The sequence below is a fragment of the Ovis canadensis genome, chromosome 1, assembly GCF_042477335.2.
Source record: "Ovis canadensis isolate MfBH-ARS-UI-01 breed Bighorn chromosome 1, ARS-UI_OviCan_v2, whole genome shotgun sequence".
Taxonomy (NCBI): Eukaryota; Metazoa; Chordata; class Mammalia; order Artiodactyla; family Bovidae; genus Ovis; species Ovis canadensis.
The window spans coordinates 201,855,777-201,878,589 of record NC_091245.1 but is presented as its reverse complement, the minus strand read 5'-3'; the positions used below and the strand labels follow the sequence as shown (position 1 = coordinate 201,878,589).

The window sequence follows — 22,813 nt, the reverse complement described above, 5'->3', positions numbered from 1 at the left end:
TACTGGAATGGGTTGCCATTTCCTCCACAGGGGATCTTTCCTGACCCAGGAATCGAACCCACATCTCCTGAGTCTCCTACATTGGCAAGTGGATTCTTTACCACTAGCGCCACCTGGGAAGCTAGCACCACCACGGATGCAAGAGGGATAGACAATTCCCATGAGGAATGCCAGACAGTAGAAAAGAGAAGTTAACCTTGGTGTTTGACATCCAGTTCTCATTCCCATGTGCTGGTCAAAATTATCTGAGGATCCTTTAAACCACACCAAGATACTGATTTCACTGTTCTTGGGTGAGGAGTGGACGTTGTTTTTTTTTAAGCTCTCCTAGTGATTCTGATGGGCAGCCAGGATTCAGAACGCATGACTTAGAGGATGGGGGAGCCGAGGGAGGAGATAAAATGCTCTGGAGGCAAGCACAGGAAGAATCAGGGTGAGACAGGCTCACCAAGCGCTTTGCTTCTGCTGCGTCTCTTATGTCAAGGCCACATGTTCATGCAGTACAGAAACAGTGCAGGTAGGAGGCCAGCATCACGGATGAGAAATTTGCTTCTAACCTTCAAAGAGACATTAGGCAGGGACTTTAAAACTCTAGCTTGGGGACCAGCAAAGGCCCCTGGTGTGTACATGCAGAGGTGAAATACATGTACTAATGTGAGTGCCTCAGTGTCAGGTTCTCTGAAAGGACAGTTTCTTAGCTTCGCTTGCTGTCAAAATAATAAAGGAATTCTGTGGCTTTCTTATGAGGCTTTGGATTTATATGCTTGGTTGCAGCTTATCTCTTTTCTCCATCCTTTCTCATTTCTAGTTTCCAGATTATGGGAAATCATCTCGTTTGGTTCCAGCTGCCCCATTTTAGAGATGAGCAAGCTTGAATGATGTCTGACATCCTGCAGTCCTGTGGGAGCAGATCTCTTGTCTCTTGGGCAGTGCACCATGATCATCTGCTCAGTACAGGGTTCAGGGATGGAACGGCTAACTTACAAGTGTCTCCAACTTTCTTACTGACTCTTTCCGTCTTCTTGACCAAAGCCTGGAATATTCCCTTGCCATCCTGGCTAACCAAATGTCTTATTTTCAAACATGGTTGAAGTTTCTTCTTTTTGAAAACATAGTTCTCACCTTAATTGCCCCAGGCATCACTGCAGAAGAACCATAACCTTGCTGAAAGCCTCTGCATGCCAAATGAGACTTAATTTTCCCTAAGTACTTAGGAGAAAAAAAACAATAATGTATATGATGGGCTTTTGGCCTGCACCCATATCCTTTAGGAGAAGATTGAATTTGGCACAGCTCATATTCTGATTTAAAGAAAAATGTCTTGTTCTGATGTCACTTGTCTAATTAATAGTTTAAAAAAAAAGACTGAATTTTTCCTATGCAATGTCATCTAGCCTTTGAGATTTTAGAGTTGCTGCTGCTGCTGCTGCTGCTAAGTCGCTTCAGTCGTGTCCGACTCTGTGCGACCCCAGAGACGGCAGCCCACCAGGCTCCCCCGTCCCTGGGATTCTCCAAGCAAGAACACTGGAGTGGGTTGCCACTTCCTTCTCCAGTGCATGAAAGTGAAAAGTGAAAGTGAAGTCACTCAGTTGTGTCCAACTCCTAGTGACCCCATGGACTCCAGCCTACTAGGCTCCTCTGTCCATGGGATTTGCCAGGCAAGAGTACTGGAGTAGGTTGCCATTGCCTTCTCCAAGATTTTAGAGTTAGATGTCCCAAATCACTGTCTTCTTTGAAGTGTCCTAACAGATCAATCTCACCATAGTGTTCATGAAACATTATTATACTCAGGGCTCATACATAGAAGCACTGACCCTCCCCTTCTCTTATTTGTGTGTTCATTCAGTAAACATTTTTTGAGTGCCACCTATGTGCTCAGGTGGTTGGAGGTTAGGAAAATGGTGCACAAGGCATGTGCAAGGGAATGAATCAAGGAAGTTAAGGCTGTGAAGACAGGACTGCAAAGAACTTCGTAAAGTAATTCTCAGGGGTTGGCAGAGAGCAGCCAACAGAGGTGTGCGAGAACAGAGGAATAGTATAATTAGATTTGTATCTTAAGAGAGAAAACATCTGATTATGGTTTAGCCATTCAGCAGACACTAATTAAGCACCTTCTGCATGGCAGATACCACGCTTGGCTCTGAAGATACAAGAAAGATAAAAAATGGTCCTTGCCCTCAAGGAGCTCACAGTCTATTGAGTTGCCTTTCTGACTTTCCCACTAGATTGAGAGCTCCTGGAGGGCAGGCACTTTTGTTCAACAGAAAAGAAAAGAAGTGCAAGTTTCAGAATTAAACCTGGATTGCAGCTCTATCATTTTTATGGTGTGCACCTCAGTTCACTGATACGTAAATCAGGGCTCTTAGAGCCTGCCTCACTGAGGATGTGGAGAAATTAAGAGATGATAGGATGCATTTGACATGGCAGGAGCTTTGTAATCTGTTTCTTTCTGTATCACAGTGCCTGGCACGTGGTAGGCATTCAGGAAGTAGACTTCTGTTGTCTGGCTGGTGGGAAGGCTTGTGTGCTCTGGTACCTGAGGGTTGGGGAGATTTCAGCCTGGGATCTGTAAAGTGGCAGATCCCTTCTCTGCATGTTCAGTGATCAAGTTTCTTACTCAGACTCTGAACTAGTCAAGACCTGTGTTGCTTTCTGGGTCCTCAGTCCCTGAATCCCAGGCATGCATCTTATAAAAGTCAGAACCAAAGTCAAAGGAAAATGACGAAATTTTCTCTCTGGCCAAAATGCTATCACTTCATCAAAGGCAACAAATCTTCTTGGCAGGAAAAGTTGAGTTGTCTGTGCTTATAATTGTATTTGCAAGTGAGTCCTTCTCACAGTGGCTTAAAGAAGTGGTGTTGGCTGTCCCTGGCCTCTGTTTGACATTTTTGTTGTTTTCAGAACATTTTCTCAATTCATGATCTCACTCATTTCTAATGAAATCTCTCTGAGGTCCACAGGGTAAGAATTTGAATACTTCTATCCATTCAGTCACCAGGGAGACTGAGACCCACAGGAGTAAACTGGCTCATCCAAAGTCATAAAGCTCCATGTGCTATGTGTTTGTAAGATGTTTGTTGTGACATCAGAGAAACTGTGAAAAAGAAGTATTTTTTGGTCTGGTTAACACATGGTGGTATATCAGGAGATCTGAGTTCATTTTTCAGCTGAGTGAGCTTAGGAAACTCAGGATGGGATTCTTAAGACTGATATGTTTCTCTGACCTGTGAAATCACTGTGTCTCTTTCCTAACTGATCCCAAGGTAAACCTGTTCTGTCATAGACCGTGTCTTCTATTCAATATATTGTCAATATTTATATTTGCCAAACTCTTAAAGATTTATATTTTGCTTCCAAGGGTAGTTATCTTCAAATCTACCATGGGAACTATAATAGAACCTACCTGGTCCAGAAGAAGGTCTTGAGAGATTGCATGACATATGCTAGGCCATGTGACTAGTATGTGGCAGATCTAGGGCTGAAATCCTAAGTCCTGTGGCCTCTGAATACAGTATCTGTGCTCGACATCTCAGCCTCCATCTGCCTGCCTGTTGTTTGCCATGGGTTAGTCTTTCCATTTGGAAGTTAAATTTTGGTAAACCTAAACTTATAAGCCTAAAAGTTTGCCATAGTAATGCAGGTATGATGTACCCTTCAAAGTGATAAATCTGTGGCTTTAAAGGTACTTTGTTGTTGTTCAGTCACTTAGGCATGTCCCACTCTTTGGAACCCCATGGACGGTAGCACACCAGGCTTTCCTGTCCTTCACCATTTCCTGGAACTTGCTCAAACTCATGTCCATTGAGTTGGTGATGCCATCCAACCATCTCATCCTCTGTCGTTCCCTTCTCTTCCTGTCTTCAATCTTTCCCAGCATCAGGGTCTTTTCCATTGAGTAGGCTCTTTGCATCAGGTGGCCAGACTACTGGTGTTTCGACTTCAGCATCAGTCCTTCCAATGAATGTTCAGGGTTGATTTCCTTTACGATTAACTGGTTTGCTCTCCTTGCTGTCCAAGGGACTCTCAAGAGTCTTTCCAGCACCACAGTTCAAAAGCATCAATTATTCAGTGCTCAGCCTTCTGTATTATTGTCCTTATTATTTTATTAAAGGGACTGCTCCACTCGTTTAAAGAGTTTTCATTTGTTTCCCAGTTTTACTTCTAATTTTTTTAAAGTCCTCAAAAATGTTCCAGGTTTCTTGAATCTACAAGTTGGAAGTGAGAGGTTGTCCTAATTTTTATGTTCCCTTCAAGCAGAAGCAATAACACATTTTAAAGGCTGATAAATAGCAGTGTGAAATGGAGATGGGTTCTATAAATACTCACCGAAATCCCTATAGTCAGAACCAGGTAGGATAAGAGAATAGTCACAACATTCTGCTCTCCTTCCACACCCTCCTTCCTCTTCTAGAGGTAGCTTCATGATGAAGAATGCAAACATGAGCGCCAGACAGACCAGGATTTGAATCTTGGCTCTTCCTGAACTACCTGCAAGACTGTGGACAATCTCCCTGACTTTCCTGGGCCTCTGCTTTCCTCATTTGGAGAAAGAGATGTAATGCCATTTCATATAATGTGTGAAAAACTGATTGAGTACAATTCCTGCACATTTTTAGTTGGTATATATGGTTGCCACTTACCGCTCTACTTATCTTCATCCAAGACCCCTTTTCTTCCTGTTTGCATGCATGCTCAGTCGCTCAGTTATGCCCAGCTCTTTTGTGACCCCATGGATTATAGCCCACCAGGCTCTTCTGTCCATGGAACTTTCTAGGCAAGAATGCTTTAGTGGGTTGCCATTTCCTGCTCCAGGAGATCTTCCCAACCCAGGGATCAAACCTGTGTCTCCTGCATTGGCAGATGGATCTTTTCCACTGAGCCACTGGAGAAGCCCCTTCTTACCCTTTAGGATACTTCAATCCATGTCTTTTCCGTAAACAAATAGTATCAGCTACATTTAACGTCGGTTTATGCTACTGTGTCATGGGGTAGTTTGCATTTCTAATTTTATCCTCACCTTTCTAATCAATGTGCTGACTGATGCAGGGTCTGCCACCTTGTGCCTGCTTAGTAAATACAATTTGGATTAACAAATTTTAATTTTCAGTTACAAGAGCAACATAATGACACCACCAAAAGTTTAGAAAACAGAGAAGAGAAAAAGAACACCCACAGTGCAACACTCCTGATACCACACATGATATATTAATAGCAGCCAAGTCCACGGTCTGTAGTTGTGCTTCAGTCCTGGCTGGGATACTTTGCGTGCTCTACTTACAACTCTGGGCTTCAATTTCTTCATCGCTGAATGAGGGCAATAAGAGTAACTGCCTGAGCAGGAGGTTGAGAGGCTAAGGTGCATTTGAAGTCTTTGGAACAGGGCCTGACTCAGTGAATCTTAGAAGGGATGATGAGGGGGAGGGGGATAGGATGATTTGTGTGTCCCCTTTATGCATGTTATTATTCACAGACTGCGTGAGTAGTTTCACCCCTCCCTCTCCCTGGCCCCAAGAAACGTACATATTAAGAGGTTGAAGATTATAGCCATTGGCAGGAACCAGACCCAGAGAGGAGAAATGACTAAATTGCAGTCAGCAAGTTGATGGCAAAGAGGGGCCTAAAATTCCTAGCCATCAGGTTGCTCTATTTGTTTCCTATGTGCATTTCTTAGTTGGAGAAAGTAATTTTTGTGGATTAAGCTACAGAAACAGTAGAGTACATCGCATTTTTCAGTCTGGCTTTTATGGTACTATAGGCTTTATATGACAGTGCTTCATATCCACTGGGATGTAAATACCTAAAAGGCAAATGGAGAGCACTCCTGAAAATGTACAACCGAGCTTTATGCAAAGGCAACATGTCCTTCTATGAAATCTGCAAAAACAAACAAACCAGTGAATAAACAACTTCCATCCCAATCCTCATCTTTCGTGTGTTGGCACAGCCCTTGCAGCAAAAGTCCAGAGCCCCCATGTTTCTCTACTCTGATGTTCCTCTAGGAACACCTCTGGCCCTGAGGTGTCAGCATCAGAAATCATCACAACCACTTCAGTGCTTGTTTTCTTCAGTCTCTCATTAAAGCAATCATTTCTTTAAGATTAGCAGTGAAAAGCAAATATCAGTGAGTAGTATTCACCTGAGCCCAGAACAGCTGACCTGCAGTGCTGAAGTCATCGGCTAATCTGTAGAAACTTCTCCCACAGCCTCATGCAGGATGGATGCCCCAGAAGACAGTTCCCTCTCTTTCACCAAAATATCACTGACATCTTCATGCACAGACAGTGACACTAACAAAAGGGAGCATAAAGAGGCATAAGTACCAATTGTATATGATTTTTACCTGATATGAAAAACGGTAATTTATCAACTTGACTACCTCACGCTTCCCTCTTGGGAATCTTCACCTGGAATGTCATTCTTGCTACATCTCTGGATGTCCAAATTACATCTTTGTGCAAGACATGATAAAAATGCCACCTTCTCTTGTGAGTATCCTTTCATCTGCCCAACATGAGCCACCTCCTCTTTCTCTGTGTTCTGGTAGCATTGATTAAAACATTTGACTTTGGTTATTGTATTTTTGGATATTTTACTTTTGCATAGTTCGAGCTGTCTAATATTTCCTTCTACATCTCTTAGAGGATAGGGCCATGTCTCAATTATATTTTTAATTTCTTTAGCACTAACACTTGCTAGGCACTCAGCAATTGTACTTTGAATAAATGTATTACTTACAGTCATCTTCTCAGTTATGTTTAGTTTATGTGCTATGAAGAACTTCCCAGGTTGCATCTCATGTAAAGCAATGTGATCCTCAATGTGCCTGATTTACTGTAACATCTTGTCCTTGTTCTCCTAAAAGCTCACTTTATATTCAAAAAGCATTGGAAGCTGAGTCCATAACATTCAGCATTATCATGAGGGTTAAGACACTACTGAATGACCTGGGTCAGTTACTACAATATATCTCTTGGTTAGAAAAAGAATAAAGCAGTTAATAACTTGCTTCCTACTTTATACAGAAGAATAGTTAGAATGACAGAGATGGTGAAATATGGACACTTTATGATGACATGCATGGTGGTGTTACAACAATAAACTTTTGTGTTTATGGCACTTAATCATAGAAAATCCACTGCATTCTTATTAGAGTGACACTTTAAACCCCATCCTTCTGGGTCTTAATCTCTAGTTATTACAACATGGGAGACAGTTTCTAGAATCACTGTGCTGCTGCTGCTGCTAAGTCACTTCAGTTGTATCCGACTCTGCGACCCCATGGACGGCAGCCCACCAGGCTCCCCCGTCCCTGGGATTCTCCAGGCAAGAATAATGGAGTGGGTTGCCATTTCCTTCTCCAATGCATGGAAGTGAAAAGTGAAAGTGAAGTCGCTTAGTTGTGTCCGACTCTTCATGACCCCATGGGCTGCAGCCCACCAGGCTCCTCTGTCCATGGGATTTTTCAGGCAAGAGTACTGGAGTGGGGTGCCATTGGCTTCTCCAAGAATCCATGTGGTTGGGTACAAATTCTAGCTCCTTCTCACACCAGCTCTGTGACTTTGAGAAAAGCTCTTCAGAATGTCTGTATCTGTTTCTTCATCTGTAAAGTGAGGTAACAGAAGTACTCATGTTGTTGGATTATTTCAGAGATTAAAGGAGATAATACATCTATAGAATAGTGACTCTGTAAATGGTATTATTGTAAGCCCTGGGCATTGAATAAGACCCTGAATCAAGAAAACTCTCACTGTAGGGAAGTATTTCTTTCTAAGAGGCATGTGTTGATCCATTATTAGAAAACAGTGGATCAGACAAAAAGAGAGGGGTGAGATTGAGGCCAACTTGCCTAGGGCTCTGGACTCACCTATAACAGAAAGTGGCTCACGGGTGCTGCACAGTGTCAAGAGAACTACCCTTTGTTACGTCGAGGAAGGGGAGACTGGCAGGGGAATGGCAGCAGCACAGCCTGAAGACTCCACTGGGGACAGCATCTGTGTGTGCCAGCTGCTGTCAGTCTGTGTAGGCTGGCCGAGAATAACACCATGATTTTCACTTTACAGCGGCTTCCATCTTGGGAGTTCAGAATGCTGCATAAATGGAGATGAGGGCTCCCAACCTTGTGCCAAGAAGGACCATATTTTACAGGGCACTGAGAATGCATAACTGTGCTGAGTGCATCTTTCATGGTGGGAAAACAAAAAAAAAAAAGAGCTAGTTTCAAAATAGACCTGCTTTCCTGATTTGAGCCCTTCTGTAGTCTACCATTGACTTTTTTAGGTGACCTGCGACAACTCAGTTCCCCTCTTTGACTCTCAGTGTTCTCACTATAAATGTGGGGATTCACCTCCCACTGAATGACCTCTCTAATGTGTCTTCTGTTTCTGAAATGCTCAGAGAGTGCAGGAGATCTACAGTTACTTCCCAAATAGATTACAGGGTGGCACATTTTGGTGAGGCCTGAGTTCTTATAGAATAGAATATTTCATAGTATTTTATTCATGCTTGTGCTATAACCCAACAGGAAAAAAAAATTCTTTCTGTGGTCACTCAGGACTGGTATTATCTTCCAGTTTTTTTGTATTAGAGTATCAATGACCATTTACATGATTTTTCCCCTTGTCTACCTCCAGTACAGTGCTCACTATCATTTCTTTTTTCTGTCTGAAGATTTAGCATTACCTCTCCAGCTGGTATCAGAGACTGACAGAGGAAGTAATCTTTTGACGGGAAGTTCTACTTTTGCTGAATCATGAGTGAAAACACCAAAACCAGCACTATCTCTAAGTCTCTCATTCGGTCTACATCAGAATGACCCAGGACACTTGTTATTTTCTAGGTTGCCATCTTTCTACACAGAGGAAATACTATACATGTACATACTATATAAAATAGAAACAGGCTCACAGACATAGAAAACAAACTGATGGTTACCAGTAAGGAAAGCAGGGAAGGAGTTTGGGATTAGCAGATACAAACTACTAAAAGAGATACACAATAAGGACCTCCTATATAGCATAGGGAGCTATATTCAATATCTTGGAATAAACTAAAATGGAAAAGAATATGAAACAGTAATGAAAAAGAATATGAATATTTACACACACACACACACACACACACACATATATATATATAACTCAATCACTTTGCTGTACACCAGAAACTAACACAACATTGAAAATTAGAAAATTGTTAATATTTGTCACTAAGGAACTTTCCCTTGATAATTTAAGACATAATACAAGATTAAATCCTCCTAAACATAGTAGATAGGTCATAAAATCCCTCTGAAACACATGTAGATTGGTTGAGAAGCTGAGCAGCTGGGTGATGTTTCAATGTGCACTTTCTGGATTGATGACAGTGTTCAGATTCCAAGTTCCCAGGTGCCATCAAGGTGATCTCTGTGCTTCAGTTTTCTCATCTGTAAAATCGGATCTCTGATCTGATGGGGGTGCTGTAGTGATTAAATGAGTTGACATATTTTGAACATTGTCTAGTCCCTGCTAAACTACTCAAGATCCCTTAATTATTTTCAGTCTCATCAATTATAAATCAATAAATACATACAGTACGTATATATTTCTGCCTTTCAGAGTTTATGGAAAGGGATGTTTCTTCAATAGAATTACTGTTATCTGAATCGAAGCTGCTGATCAGTTAGAGATACTTGGTGTTGCTGGCCTTCAGACTCGCTGTCAGGGCATGCTCTGTTTCTCTCTCTGCTGCAGTGCTGATGAATGGCATGAGTCATTCACAGTCCCTCATCCACCTTCCTGCCACATTTGACAGGCAGCCATAGCTCACATTTGACAGACTGTTTGTGAGCATTTAATATAAGTCATGAGCCCCTGTTCAATATTAGCACATGCCATGTATCACCTTAGGTATTACTCACAATGGCCCTGAAATGGAAACATTCCCTCTTCCCTGCCTGCCCCTTGACCCCATTTACAGATGAAGATGCTTAGGCTAAGAGAAATTTTTTAAAAACTTGTGAAATGTTATGCAAAATAAGGAATATAACTTGGTGTTTGAACCAGCTTTTTCTGCTTCTGAAGCCCACACTTTCTCCATTACACCACAATCAATGTTTCTGAAAGTAAATGGGGCCACATTGGTCTCCAACCTCTGGTATAATTAGCATCATGCTTTAATCAGTGAGGTTGACTGTCTTGATTAACCTTTATGACAGATCATGTAAGTTTCATATTTCTAAATGAATATATAGAGGCAGCTGTAAATTAGTGGAAAAACACTGAGCTTGGATCAAAAGACTCATGTTTAACTCCTGGTTCTGCCACTTACTATGGGTGTGATTTTGGCTAAGTCCCTTAACAAAGCACTAAGATGGTTGTTTCTTTGTACAAAAAACACACATTCCTGCCTTGAAAAGTATTAAATGAAATGTAGCATGTGTGAGTATTGCCCTGGAGTTCCTTGTTGCCTGTAAAGGATCATGAAAATGTAAAGCTTTTTCTTCCTTTGTTTTGAATCCTAAAGCCAGCTTATCCTCCCTGGTGTGTTTTTGGCATGCCCCAGTCCTCCATAAACTCTTTCCTCTAAATCCATATCATCCGTTGTTGTATTCACATAGTATCTATTACAGTAGGGGCTCCCAACCTAATGGGGATTCCCTGTTAGGAACCAAGCTGCACAGCAGGAATTAAGTCTTGGGTGAGCAAGCAAAGCTTCATCTATATTTACAGCCACTCCCCATCACTAGCATCCTCCCAGTCCATGGAAAAATTGTCTTTCATGAAACCAGTAAAAGTTTGGGAATGGCTGTGTTATGGTATAACATGTCTTTAAGGATAAGAATAAGCTCGTAGTCAGTGCTGGTAGTGAATGAGTTCCATGGGCCATCTCATTTAACTCAGGGGGTAAATCCTATTTGACTCCGTGATACCATTTAAGCAGCTGGTATTTACTAACAAGAAGCATCTTGCCCTGAGTCACCCAAGAGTCGAGTAGACGATGTGGAGTTTGAACCTAAGCAGGTAGCCAGCTCTTGGAGCCTAGACTCTGAAATATCTAAGCCATACTGGTTAGCACCAAGAGTGTTTTGCTTCATTCATTATTTCTCCCTCATGTGCCTTGATTTCTTGACTGAATTAAAAATTCTTTAAACTGGAATTTCAATTCTAGTAATTGAGTTGCTGAGTATACCTCAATTATCTTGATGATTGCCATAATGCCCAATTACTAGTATTTGTGGATAATTTAATGTAGATTTCATGAGGCTACAGTTTCCCACACTGCTTCAGTACCCTAGAAGCAAGGACTTTTGACTCCTTCCTCTTTGTCTCCAGAAGCTAATCTTCCACCATGTTGAGCTACTTTGATTTGATTTTCACAGGTCAAGCAAAAAACCTTTTCTCTGTTATTCTCCCAAAGACACTTTGCCTGCCTGCTCGCCGAGGCCCAGAAATCCAATGTGATCAGTGCACCTGTCAGGGAATGGACTTGTTTGCTGCCGGTGGTATTGTTACCGAACAAAACACATGCCCTTCCTTTGCATCCAAAGTGCCTTGGATCGCTGAGCAAGAACATTTCTGACTCAAATGAAAACCACCTTGTGTTAGGTGAAACATGGGGAGTTAACCATTTGTTTGCTGGCGTGCATTTCCCACGAAAAACTCAAAAACAGAAATTTACCTCAGCCATGGAAAGTGATGTGCCAAGCATCATATTTGCATATTAAAACCGAAAACTGATTTGCACGTTATTTCAGTGCCTTGTGTCACGTTCAGGCATCTGTCAAGCCCACTTAGATAGAAACAGCTTGTATAGTAGGAAAGTGTTTCTGTGCATATCTGACTGAAAATCTAGGTGCCTTTTTTTTTTTTTTAAAGCAAATTGTCCCCACTTCACGTTCTTTCTCTTCTGGCTCTGTATCTGAAAATGCTAAAGATAAGACTGAAATCTCATGTCTTGCATAGTAGTTCATTTTTTAGGGGCCATTCGTTTTTTACTATATTCTATTTATTTAATTTTAAAATATTAAAGAAAAATATTGACTCAGTAATCCATCATCCTAACATAAGCTGTTAAAATTTTCATATTTGTTTCTTTCCAGTATCTCTTTTTTCTTTATACTTACAGAGACAAACACACTGGCACTCCTGCATATATGTTTGTATACATTTGTTATTATCAGCATACATGTTCAGTCTCTTCATTCATGTCCAACTCTTCGCAATCCTATGGATGGTAAGCCCACCAGTCTCCTCTGTGCATAGGGTTCTCCAGACAGGAATACCGGAGTGGGTTGCCATGCCTTCCTCCAGGGCATCTTCCCAACCCAGGGATCAAATCTGTCTCCTGCATTACAGGCAGATTCTTTACTATTAAGCCACAAGGGAAGATTACTGTTTTAATGTCGGTCTTTTTTTTAACATGATAATGACTAGAATTGTGAAACAATCTAAATATGTAACAATAAGAAATTGATAAGGCCCTAGTGAATTAGATCCCTGGTCAAGGCCGAAGCGCTGGTAAGAAAAACACTAAGATGTCTGGCTGAAGATGGCTTTTCTGTGGGGCAGTGCATGGAAAGCAGTGCATTGTCATAACTCTTTCCTTCCTGATGTTGGAGCAACTAGCCCTTTGCATTGTTCCAGGCAACCAAATAAAGATGAAATATCTTTACAACCAAAGTCACTGCCGGGTACTAGTGAAGCACAGCAAAGACCAAGACCTGGTTTTGTTTGAAAACAACCTTGAATAATAGTTCATCCCATTCATCAAACTTCTATGCGTTGAGTCTCGTTGAGGTGAAAATTACCAATGGAAATAACGTTTTGTCATTGCCCTGCCTTTGTTAAGTCAAATCCCTTCTGCATAACACACAAAAAGCCTAATTAATGGAGCAAAGAAATGCAGGTAGGTTTTAGCTCTAGTGCTGTGGAAATGGTTTCTATTAGCCTTGTACAGGAATCAGTTTGCTGGGGATGTTAGCACTTGCCACAGAGGCCACTGGCTTTCTCCTTTAAGGAAGGCCTGCCTTCTTAAAGGATAAAAGTATGGAGAATATGGGAGTCTGGAGAGAAAGAGCAGTGAAATGAGAACTGTGAAACTGGTTGGCAAGAGATCTTTACTTTCCCTTCTTCCTGACCCTGAATATCTAGGGCTCCTGCTTTTCACTTTTCCTAGCAGCCTACCAAGTGGGAGAGCATCCATGGACATGCCGTTTTTGCTTGGAGCTCATCTAGGCAGGAAAACATAAGGAGGCTGCTTCCTTCTGAATAACCAAACATGAGCTCTGCTTTACTGTTTATCTTTGATGCCAAAGGCTAAGATGTCAACAGTGTGACAATTTGGAGAACCAGCATAGCATACCTTCACCAAATGTCAGGTATTTCAAGGTTTATAGTTTTAAAGACTGAGGAATTACATCTCTCGCTACAATAATTAATGTGAAATTCAAATAGACTACATTAGACTGAAGTAATTTATCAACAAATAGAAGACTCAAGAGTTACTATTACTCTACAAACCTTCCACTTCCAAGAAGAAAACCATCTTAGTTAGTGGTTTGTAAGTTGCCCCTTCTGGTAATTGTAACTGTCATTTAATATTTCATAAAGCTTCTTCATATGATTTAGATATTATTATCTTCCAGTTTATAGATGAAAAAGTCTAATGGAGAAACAAATCCATGGGGAATTGAAATGGTGCCCTGGACGTCAGGCCCAGGAATAAGGATGCTCAAAGTCGGGGCATTCTTGAGGTCACCCTGACACATGGGGCTGGGAGGGATGGGTGTGGAGGGAAGCCACTTTCAGCTCAGGCTACATCACCATAATGTCCTGGTTTGCAAACACAATGGGCCTTAGTGGACACTTAGCACTTTCCCCAGGATTCAGTGACATCCAGTAACTCCACCATGCTATCATTCAGGCTTATCAGGCCTTGCCTATGTCTCCAAATTTGGCCTAAGAAGCACGATTTAGGGGCATCAATACATGGCATGAGAAAAGGAGTATGAAAAAGAGATTATAAGAAAACCAAGTTTTTGAAAGTTGGGAACTAACTGGCATGGATTTCCAAGCTAGAATCAAAAGTTTAAAGTCAAGTTTTCTAGTGGTCTTCTTTGTGCCTTTAACCATTCATTCTCCAAGAAATTGGGCCTTAGGAATAGAAGAGCTAAGAGCATGCCTTTCTGCTCCCATGAAGCTGTAAGGAATGTTTCACTTGTGGGTTTCTAATTGATAATAGGTAGTTCTTCTCCTGCTCCTTCCTTCTCTGTGACCCATCCATTGCTTTAAATATGAAGCAGGGTGAGTGTTCAGCCCATCTTCTGCCCTTGGCCTGAAGGGGTGCTCCATTGACTAAGCAGTGAGATGTTGAGGATAGAGTGTGATAATTCAGTGAGAGTCAGAAAGTAGAAGCAGCCTCAGGAAATTACAAACTGCAAACTTGACATAGTTAAATAGGGGGAGAAAAAAGAGCAAAAATATCAGAAATATATTTTTTTCTGGCAGGCTTTCAGCTCCAAAACGGGACTAATTCTACCTTTTGAAAGAAGATAATTTCAATGTTTCTTTTTTCAAGAACACATAATTGAAGTTATTTTCCCTCTGAGAGAAGGAACCTCTTGTACATCATTGCAAATGGACAAGAAAAATGAACAGCTCTGGTACCCAGAGTGATAGAGTATTCATTATCATGTAATCTCTCTGAATATCTTGGCTGCCTTTTCCTGGTGTCGTAACTGCCTGGGCGGTGCTTTTCTGGTAAGGTTAAGATTTTCACTAAGTTCAAGTTACCCAGCACTCTGTAACTAGGAAATCAACATCAGAGAAGGACTCGTGGAAGAAAACTGGCCCATGCTGAGGTCAATATCAGAGTAACTCAGAGTCTAATATGATGCCTGATTAAGTAGCCATTTTGTAACATAGATCCTTAGCACGTGTTTTGAAATAATTAAACTGGTGATAACAAAGATTCAAGGAGGCAGGTATTCTCCTAGAGCTCTCTGCTGTTTGCACCTTAGTGTATGCAGTTTGCCATGCTTCCTTTTCTCTTTAGGAGGGACAGAATTCTGCTTTCTCTACCCAAGGAGGAGTGGTGGTAGGAAAGCGTGGTTAACCTTTGTATGTTCTTGATTTCATGCCCCATGTGTAGTGAAAGTTCTGTAGGCTGCAGAAACCCTGTGACCTGCCAGCTGCTTAGTCAGATTCAGAATGCTGAATGAAGTTCTAGATTGGTTCAGGAGATGCTGATAAGTAGCTTAAGTCCTCCTGTGAGTGGAAATCTCTGTGATAATGAGGTTTCCACTTACTCAGTGTGTGTCTGTTTTTAATAAGCTACAAAGTATCCGTCAATATGAGTATCTGTGATTTCACTATAAGTATCTGTAATGTTATGTCCCTTTCATATTATAGGCACAAAAGTGTGATAGACTCAAAGGAATCTTTGAAAATACCATTTTACACATAAAGATACCGAGGTTCAGGGAATATAAATGATTTGATCAAAATGACTGGACAAGTTAAAGGTGGAACTAAGATTAGAGAGATAAATAGGTCTTTTGTACTTAATAGGTTTTGATGTAAGAAAATATAAAACATTTCAAATACGATGAAGTGCTATACAAATATGATAGATACTCTCATTTATGTTGTTCTTAATCTGGCAGAGGGTTTTTTTTTACTCACCAAGCAGATTCTGTCCATGTGCATTTTGTTTACAGAAACTGTCCTTATTTCTTCACAGTGTCATCCATAATCTTTACCAGGGGCCTAGATCCAAATTTGGCTACCATATTCATATTAAGCCTTCCCTGAAATGATAAGTAGCTGGGCACCTAGCAAGACAAGAACCATGGCAGAGAAGAGCCTGATGTAGATACTTGGACATTTTCTGTTTCCTATCATGTTTGTGTCAGGGGAAAAAAAAAAAAACAACAAACTTTTTTTCATGTCTAAGGAAAAAGTTTTCATTGTAGACAAATGGAAAATATAAATAAAAAGACTGTAAACCACTGGCCCATCACTCTTTAACCATTAACTTCTAAGTGTCTATCTTTCCAGTCTCCCTTTGGTAAGTTGGAGGCAGGCAAGCCTAGGCAGTAGATGATTCTACTCCAGGAGTGAGCTCCCCTCCTTCCTATCTTTCATATGGTCATATCTAACTTCAAGGGAGAATGGAAAATAGTCTAGCTATGAGCTCAGAAGGAAGGGGAAACATATTTTGGTGAGAAGTTAGCAAATTTACTTAGTAAATACCAGTTCTTTTAAGGCATATTAACCATTAAATTGCTCAGAAATAGCATGATGTCTGGTTGCAATTTTTAAGGAATCATTGGCTTAGGTGTTTGAGGTGTTCACCAAAGACATACTTCAGAAGCATGATTTTAGTAAAATCAACCCACCATTTTCAGTTCAGTTCAGTTCAGGTCATGTCCGACTTTTTGTGACCCCATGGACTACAGTATGCCAGACTTCCCTGTCCATCACCAACTCCCGGAGTCTACTCAAACTCACATCAATTGCGCCAGTGTTGCCGTCCAACCATCTCATCCTCTGTCATCCCCTTCTCCTCCTGCCTTCAATCTTTGCGAGCATCAGGGTCTTTTCCAATAAGTTGGTTCTTCGCATCAGGTGGCCAAAGTATTGGAGTTTCAGCTTCAACATCTGTCTTTACAATGAATATTCAGGGTTTATTTCCTTTAGAATTGACTGGTTTGACCTCCTTGCAGTCCAAGAGACTCTCAAGAGTCTTCTTCAACACCACAGTTCAAGAGCATCAGTTCTTCGGTGCTCAGCTTTCTTTACAGTCCAACTCTCAGATCCATACATGACCACTGGAAAAACAATAACTTTGACTAGACAGACTTTTGTTGGTAAAGTAATGTCTCTGCTTTTTAATAAGCTGGCTAGGTTTGTCATAGCTTTTCTCCCATGGATCAAGCGTCTTTTAATTTCATGGCTGCAGTCACCATCTGCAGTGATTTTTGGAGCCCCCAAAAATAGTCTCTCACGGTTTCCATCATTTCCCCATCTGTTTGCCATGAAGTGATGGGACTGGATGCCATGATCTTAGTTTTCTGAATGTTGAGTTTTAAGCTAACTTTTTCACTCTTCTTTCACTTTCATCAGGAGGCTCTTTAGTTCTTCTTTGCTTTCTGTCATAAGGGGGCTGTCATTTGCTGAGGTTGTTGATATTTCTGGCAATCTTGATTCCAGCTTGTGCTTCATCCAGCCCAGAGTTTCACTTGATGTACTCTGCATACAAGTTGAATAAGCAGGGTAACAATATGCAGTCTTGACGTACTGCTTTCCTGATTTGGAACCAGTCTGTTGTTCAATGTCCAGTTCTAACTGTTGCTTCTTGACCTGCATACTGGAGGAACAGGATGGGGAGACCACTTTCTCCCCCACAAATTCATCAAAAGATCATTTGAATGCTGAGAGCAACTTCAACAAAACAACTTCTGAACACTGGCAGAGGATACCAGCACCCAGAAAGGCAACCCATTCTCTTTAAAGGAGGTAGGACAAAATATAAAAGATGAAAAAAGAGAGACCATTTTAAATCTCCTCAGCTCAGTTCAGTCGGCTCCTTGTGACCCCATGGACTGCAGCACACCAGGCTGCCCTGTCCCTCACCAACTCCCAGAGCTTGCTCAAACTCGTGTCCATCGAGTTGGTGATGCCATCCAACCATCTCCTAATGGTTGTCTGTTGCCTGAGACAGTCTTGAGTTTCACCACAGTCCATTTCTCTAGCCTCATCCTAGCTCTGTTCTTCCTCTATTTCTTAACGTTTTTGCTAAGAATGTTGCTAAGAATGTTTGGTCTTTTGTGCATATTGTTCTTGCAATATCTTTACTTTTTTTCTCTTTTTTCCTTTTCTTTTTTTCTTTCTCTCTCTTTTCTTTCTCCTTTTCTTTCTTTCTCTCGCCCCCCTCCCCCCCTCCCCGGCTTTGTCTTCCCTGTTTTTCACCTGGTGAAATCCAGTTTATCCTTTAATCTCAAACTAAATAGTCACCTCCTTTCTGGCAGTGTTCTGCTATCTCAGAACACTGAATTCATACTTGTTTTTTCGTACTTACACTTTACTGTAATTGCCTATTTTCATGTCTCTTTCTTCCTAAACTGAGTTGTCAAGAGGCATGAATCCTGAATAATTTGACTTTATAATGATAGTGCTTAGCACTTGGCATTTCCTTAGGAAAAGTATGTTAAGAGAATTTTGAAAGAGTTCTCTGAAGTTTACTTCTCAATAACTCATCTGTGGATCATGTAATTTTTTTTCACCTTTACTAGGAGGTGCAGGCATTTCAAAGAACACACATGTTAGTGATTAATATTGATACTTATAAGAATGTCTTTTCCCTAGAAAAGGTTAAAGACTGTGTTTGCACTTGTTTTGCAGTGCTTCTGTTTCACTATTTAGCAGTAAGCCTCCATTCTGAAAGACATGTTTGCTTATTAAATAATACAATCAATAGATTAAAATCCAAATGACTATAGAATAATAGAGCTATAAGTGCTCAGAGACAACAATGTCGAAGCCCAGAGAGGTTTCAAGTGGAGCCGAAACACACCTGGTCTCAGTCAGGGCTCTGCTATCTTTCAGAGCTGGTACTTCACACAAAGTTGCTCAGTTACCTTCTCTGAGCCTTAGTTTCCTCATCCATAAAAAGGGATCATATATCACACAAGCCTGTTGTATAAACATTTGTAATTACATATATGTGGAAGCAGGCACTTTGAGAAAGGTCATATAGATACAAGGAATTATTATGTCACAATGAGTATACCGCTGATACTATTCACATTTCTACTTTTGAAGACATAAAAAGCAAAAATGCATCACACACCTTGCCAGCCCTCTCTCACCCCTACTTAAAAATTTTCAATTGTGGTCTATTGCCCAGACACAATCTTAGAAACTGCTTAGTAAAAAAAATGAATCAGACAGTTATTAATTTTTCCTAGGATGTGTTGAGTTCTAAGCAAGACAGAAATTGATAGGGGCACTTCATCCCAATGAGAAAAGTACTATAAACTTCTGCTTTGAGACTTGAACCTTGAAGAAAATCCTGAGCTGTATTTTTCTGAGTATGAGAGACAACTGGGAAGAACTTGAGGTTTTACCAGTATGTTTCCACAGATTTTGAGCATTACCCACTGGAGACAGCACATGTGGAGAGCTCTATAGCCAAAAAAGACCCAGAAACACTGAAAGAGATGATCTCTTGGGGTCTTTAGTCATAAGAAGAAAGAAAGATAGTCTTAAGTCATGTCTAACTCTTGCGACTCCATGGACTGTAGACTCCACTGTCCATGGGACTCTCCAGGCAAGGATACTGGAGTGGGTTGTCATTTCCTTCTCCAGGGGATCTTCCCAACCCATGAATCGAACCCAGGTCTCCCACATTGCCGGGAGATTCTTTACCAACTGAACTATGCGGGAAAACACTCTATTCAAAAGAAATACTAAGATTCCAGGATGCCATTATATGAGATTAGAATCTAAAAGAAAAGAAACTTTCCAAATGTGTTACTTCAGAAACAGTATCAAAAACAAATAGGAAGGAGTATTTGTAGAATAAAAGAAATAATAGACACATTTTTCCCCTCAAAATTGGTGAAACACTATCATGGTAAGTATTTTGAAATTAGACCTCTGCTTGAAATGTATGTTCTTAAAGGTAGAATCTGAACTGCTGGCTTAGATTTACAGAGGACAAACTTGGTTCTCTTTCTTTGTTTATATGAAAAGGAAAGCAAGGAGATATTAGGGCCAAACAATGATAAACTGTGTCCATTCTCTGAGGGTTGGGCTGGAAACAGGAATTATGAGATTTTCTTTACTAGCTGTTGATTTAAATTAAAACAGCCACCACCATTAACATTTCATGCTTTTCTAGCATGTTTCTCAATGGAAAGTAATGCTTGGTTTAAAAAAATGCATAGAGTTTTAGAGCCAGGTGATACCAAATTTGGTGTGTAAGTTCTCTCTTAATTGCAGACCAGCAAAAAAAAAAAAAAAAAAAAGAATATAGATAATTTTCCTATCTCGTCTTCATTGTTGTCACCTGTACGGGGATAGTCCTTTCTCTCTTAGGCAGGTTGGGGGATCCAGAGTCCCTTTGTTACCATGGTTTGAAAGTAGTAGTTAAGCTCTATTTAGCATGAAAATCAAGTTGCCTGCATGAATCCTCAGTCACATCAGTTGTGTCCAACTCTCTGTAAACCCATGGACTGTAGCCCACAAGGCTCCTCTGTCCATGGGATTTTGCCAGCAAGAATACTGGAGTGGGTTGCCATTTCCTGCACCGGGGGGATCTTCCTGATCCAGGAATTGAACTCACGTCTCCTGTGTCTCCTGCATTGCAGGCAGATTCTTTACCACTGAGCCACCAGGGAAGCCCAAGAATCGAGTTATCTTAATTCTCACAGAGACTGTGAGGTAGCATTCCCAAGCCCATTTTATAGAAGAAGGTCTGAAGTTCAGAAAGGTTCACAGGCTCACTTTGTTAAAGCACTGTCTCCAGCCGTAATGCCACTGCTGTGCCATATATTTCTTCACTGTCATTGGCCACGGTAACTTTATGTTCTTATAGGAATATTTCTGTAAAATTTCCATAAAAGTTGATAGCATATATGAGCAATTTGAAATTTAATAGTACTAGCAAATCACTCCAATGTCCATATCTGCATATATCCCCACCAATATAGTGTGCTTTTTGTAAAGAATCATTTGTGTGCGTTTCTCACCCTCACTGGACTCAAGTCCGCTCAAAGGCAAAGACTGTGTCTAACACATCCTTATCTTTGTGGAGGGTACACAAATAGACCCTGTAAAAATGTGTGGATAAACTAATAAGCTAAAGAAATGTGAATGAGTCAAGAGCTTCTTTAACCTCACACTAACCGTATAGGACAAACATTGTTTGCAGTTTAGAGAAGGCCCTGAGATTAATATTTAATGTTCTTAGGATAAATGAGTAAATCTAAGGTGGGCTCTTGTCCTGGCTTTACCTTAATTAGCCCTGCCCTGATCTTTTGGGGCATCAATTTCTTTACCTCACAGTGAGTAGTGAGGTAATGATTCTGTAGGTTCCAGATGAAAGATAATTATAGAGTAAAAGGTCAAATAGGTACTGATCAACAATTTCACATATATTTAGTTTAGAAGGTATTTCATGCCTTAGACATAACACAAATAATTAATAGCCCGCTTGGTTGTTGAAATAAATTCTGGTAATATAATAATGAAACTTTTGTACAGGGATATGTACTTCGAGGGATTTTCACATCCAAGAACTCATTTGATATAGTAAAGACAATGTGTGAATGAATATGCAGCTTCAAATTTTGTTGAATTGATTCCTGTAAACTATTCATGAGAGGAGAAACTTGGTCAACAATTTTAAGACTGGATAAACATCAAGGAATTGCATTCGCTATCTCAGTTATTTCCCTTAGCCACTGGGAACATCATCACTGTTATTTCTAAACTTATAACAATCTTTCTGTTTTTAATACTTTGATTGAAGATACTGGGGTATGGTATCGGGAATGGTCAAAGTTAGATTATAGGCAAAGGAAAATGTACGAAATTCCCTCTTATTTACATGGCGCAAGCTATTTTGCATCTGGTAGATTCTTGGCTGATCACCTCAAGTATTCTTTCACTTGACCCTTGATTCCCTCACGTTGCTTTCATCCAGGTGCATCCATCTGTTGAACACCAATCCAGCGTTTAATGCTGGTGATTTACTTTCTTGTTTGATATGTTTGTTTGCAGTGCAGGAGTGGTCTAGTGGGGTGGGGGCGTGGGGGGCACTTAACCTCCTTAACTGGAACACAAGTTCCTTCACATTCTGGACGCCATGTATCCAATAATATTCATCTCCTATCTTATCTCAAGCTTTACATATGGTCTCAAAATATACAACTGCCAGGAGCTCCTAAGCCACCTGGTTTTTTCCTCACCTAAATGTAAGATACTTCAACCCGTATGTTTCCTCTCCTTCAGCTGAATAAGTCCTAATCTGTGTTGACACCTCTCCTCTGGAATTCTTCCTCTCATGCCAGAGTCCCCTTTGTGCCCCAGTTGTGCACTTTCTACAATCACTTTATCGTTAATTATTAGGGTGCCTATATCTCTTGCTTGACTATAAGCTGCATAAGGGAAGAGAGTGAATATATTCATCTTCTTTTTTTTTTTTTTCACAAATATACAACTGGCACATAGTGACTGCTTGCAGTTGTTGAATGAAATGCAGCTCTATTCTTTATAAACCTGAATTTCTAAAGCCTGATAGATGGCTTATCTAGATAAGGCAAGTGAATAAAGTGGTACTTTCAAGGTCAGACCTTGAATAGCTGATAAAACCAATCAGTCCTAAACCCAGGCCTTCTAATAGCCCTGTCCAATGCAAACACTACCTGGTTGCCTTGGTTGATGTCTAGATTGCCCTTAAAGAACTCTCTGTTTTCTGCCTTTCAGGGTGGACCAACAGGGTCCATGGGACCTCCAGCTGCACCCTCCTCATTCCGCCCTGAAGATGAGCTCGAGCACCTGACTAAGAAGATGCTGTATGACATGGAAAATCCACCCGCCGATGAATACTTTGGTGAGTGGGGTCTAGGACTGACTTCTGAAGTAAAGGCTCTGTTCTGTTTTCCTTAATCAGTAATTAGGAATAGTATCAGCCCCACTGGTCGAGGCTTTGAGTCTTGATGCACTGGAGTCTGTGCGCATGTGTTCACACCTGAGTATTCTGGATACTGCTTTGTGAAACTGCTGTAAATGTGATATCTGTTTAGCTTGGACTAAAATTTCAGGAG

The 22,813-nt window shown here is 40.8% G+C and overlaps 1 protein-coding gene across 13 annotated transcripts in view; it reads left to right on the top strand.

Annotated features, from left to right (window-relative positions):
• The window catches only part of LPP (LIM domain containing preferred translocation partner in lipoma), a 736,773-nt gene that overhangs the window by 528,316 nt on the left and 185,644 nt on the right, over positions 1 to 22,813 (top strand). For all 13 annotated transcript variants that reach the window (XM_069557978.1, XM_069557960.1, XM_069558022.1 and 10 more), the window contains one exon: positions 22,473 to 22,599. In XM_069557978.1, the coding sequence (XP_069414079.1) occupies positions 22,473 to 22,599 (127 nt within the window). The remainder of the gene's footprint in view (positions 1 to 22,472; positions 22,600 to 22,813) is intronic.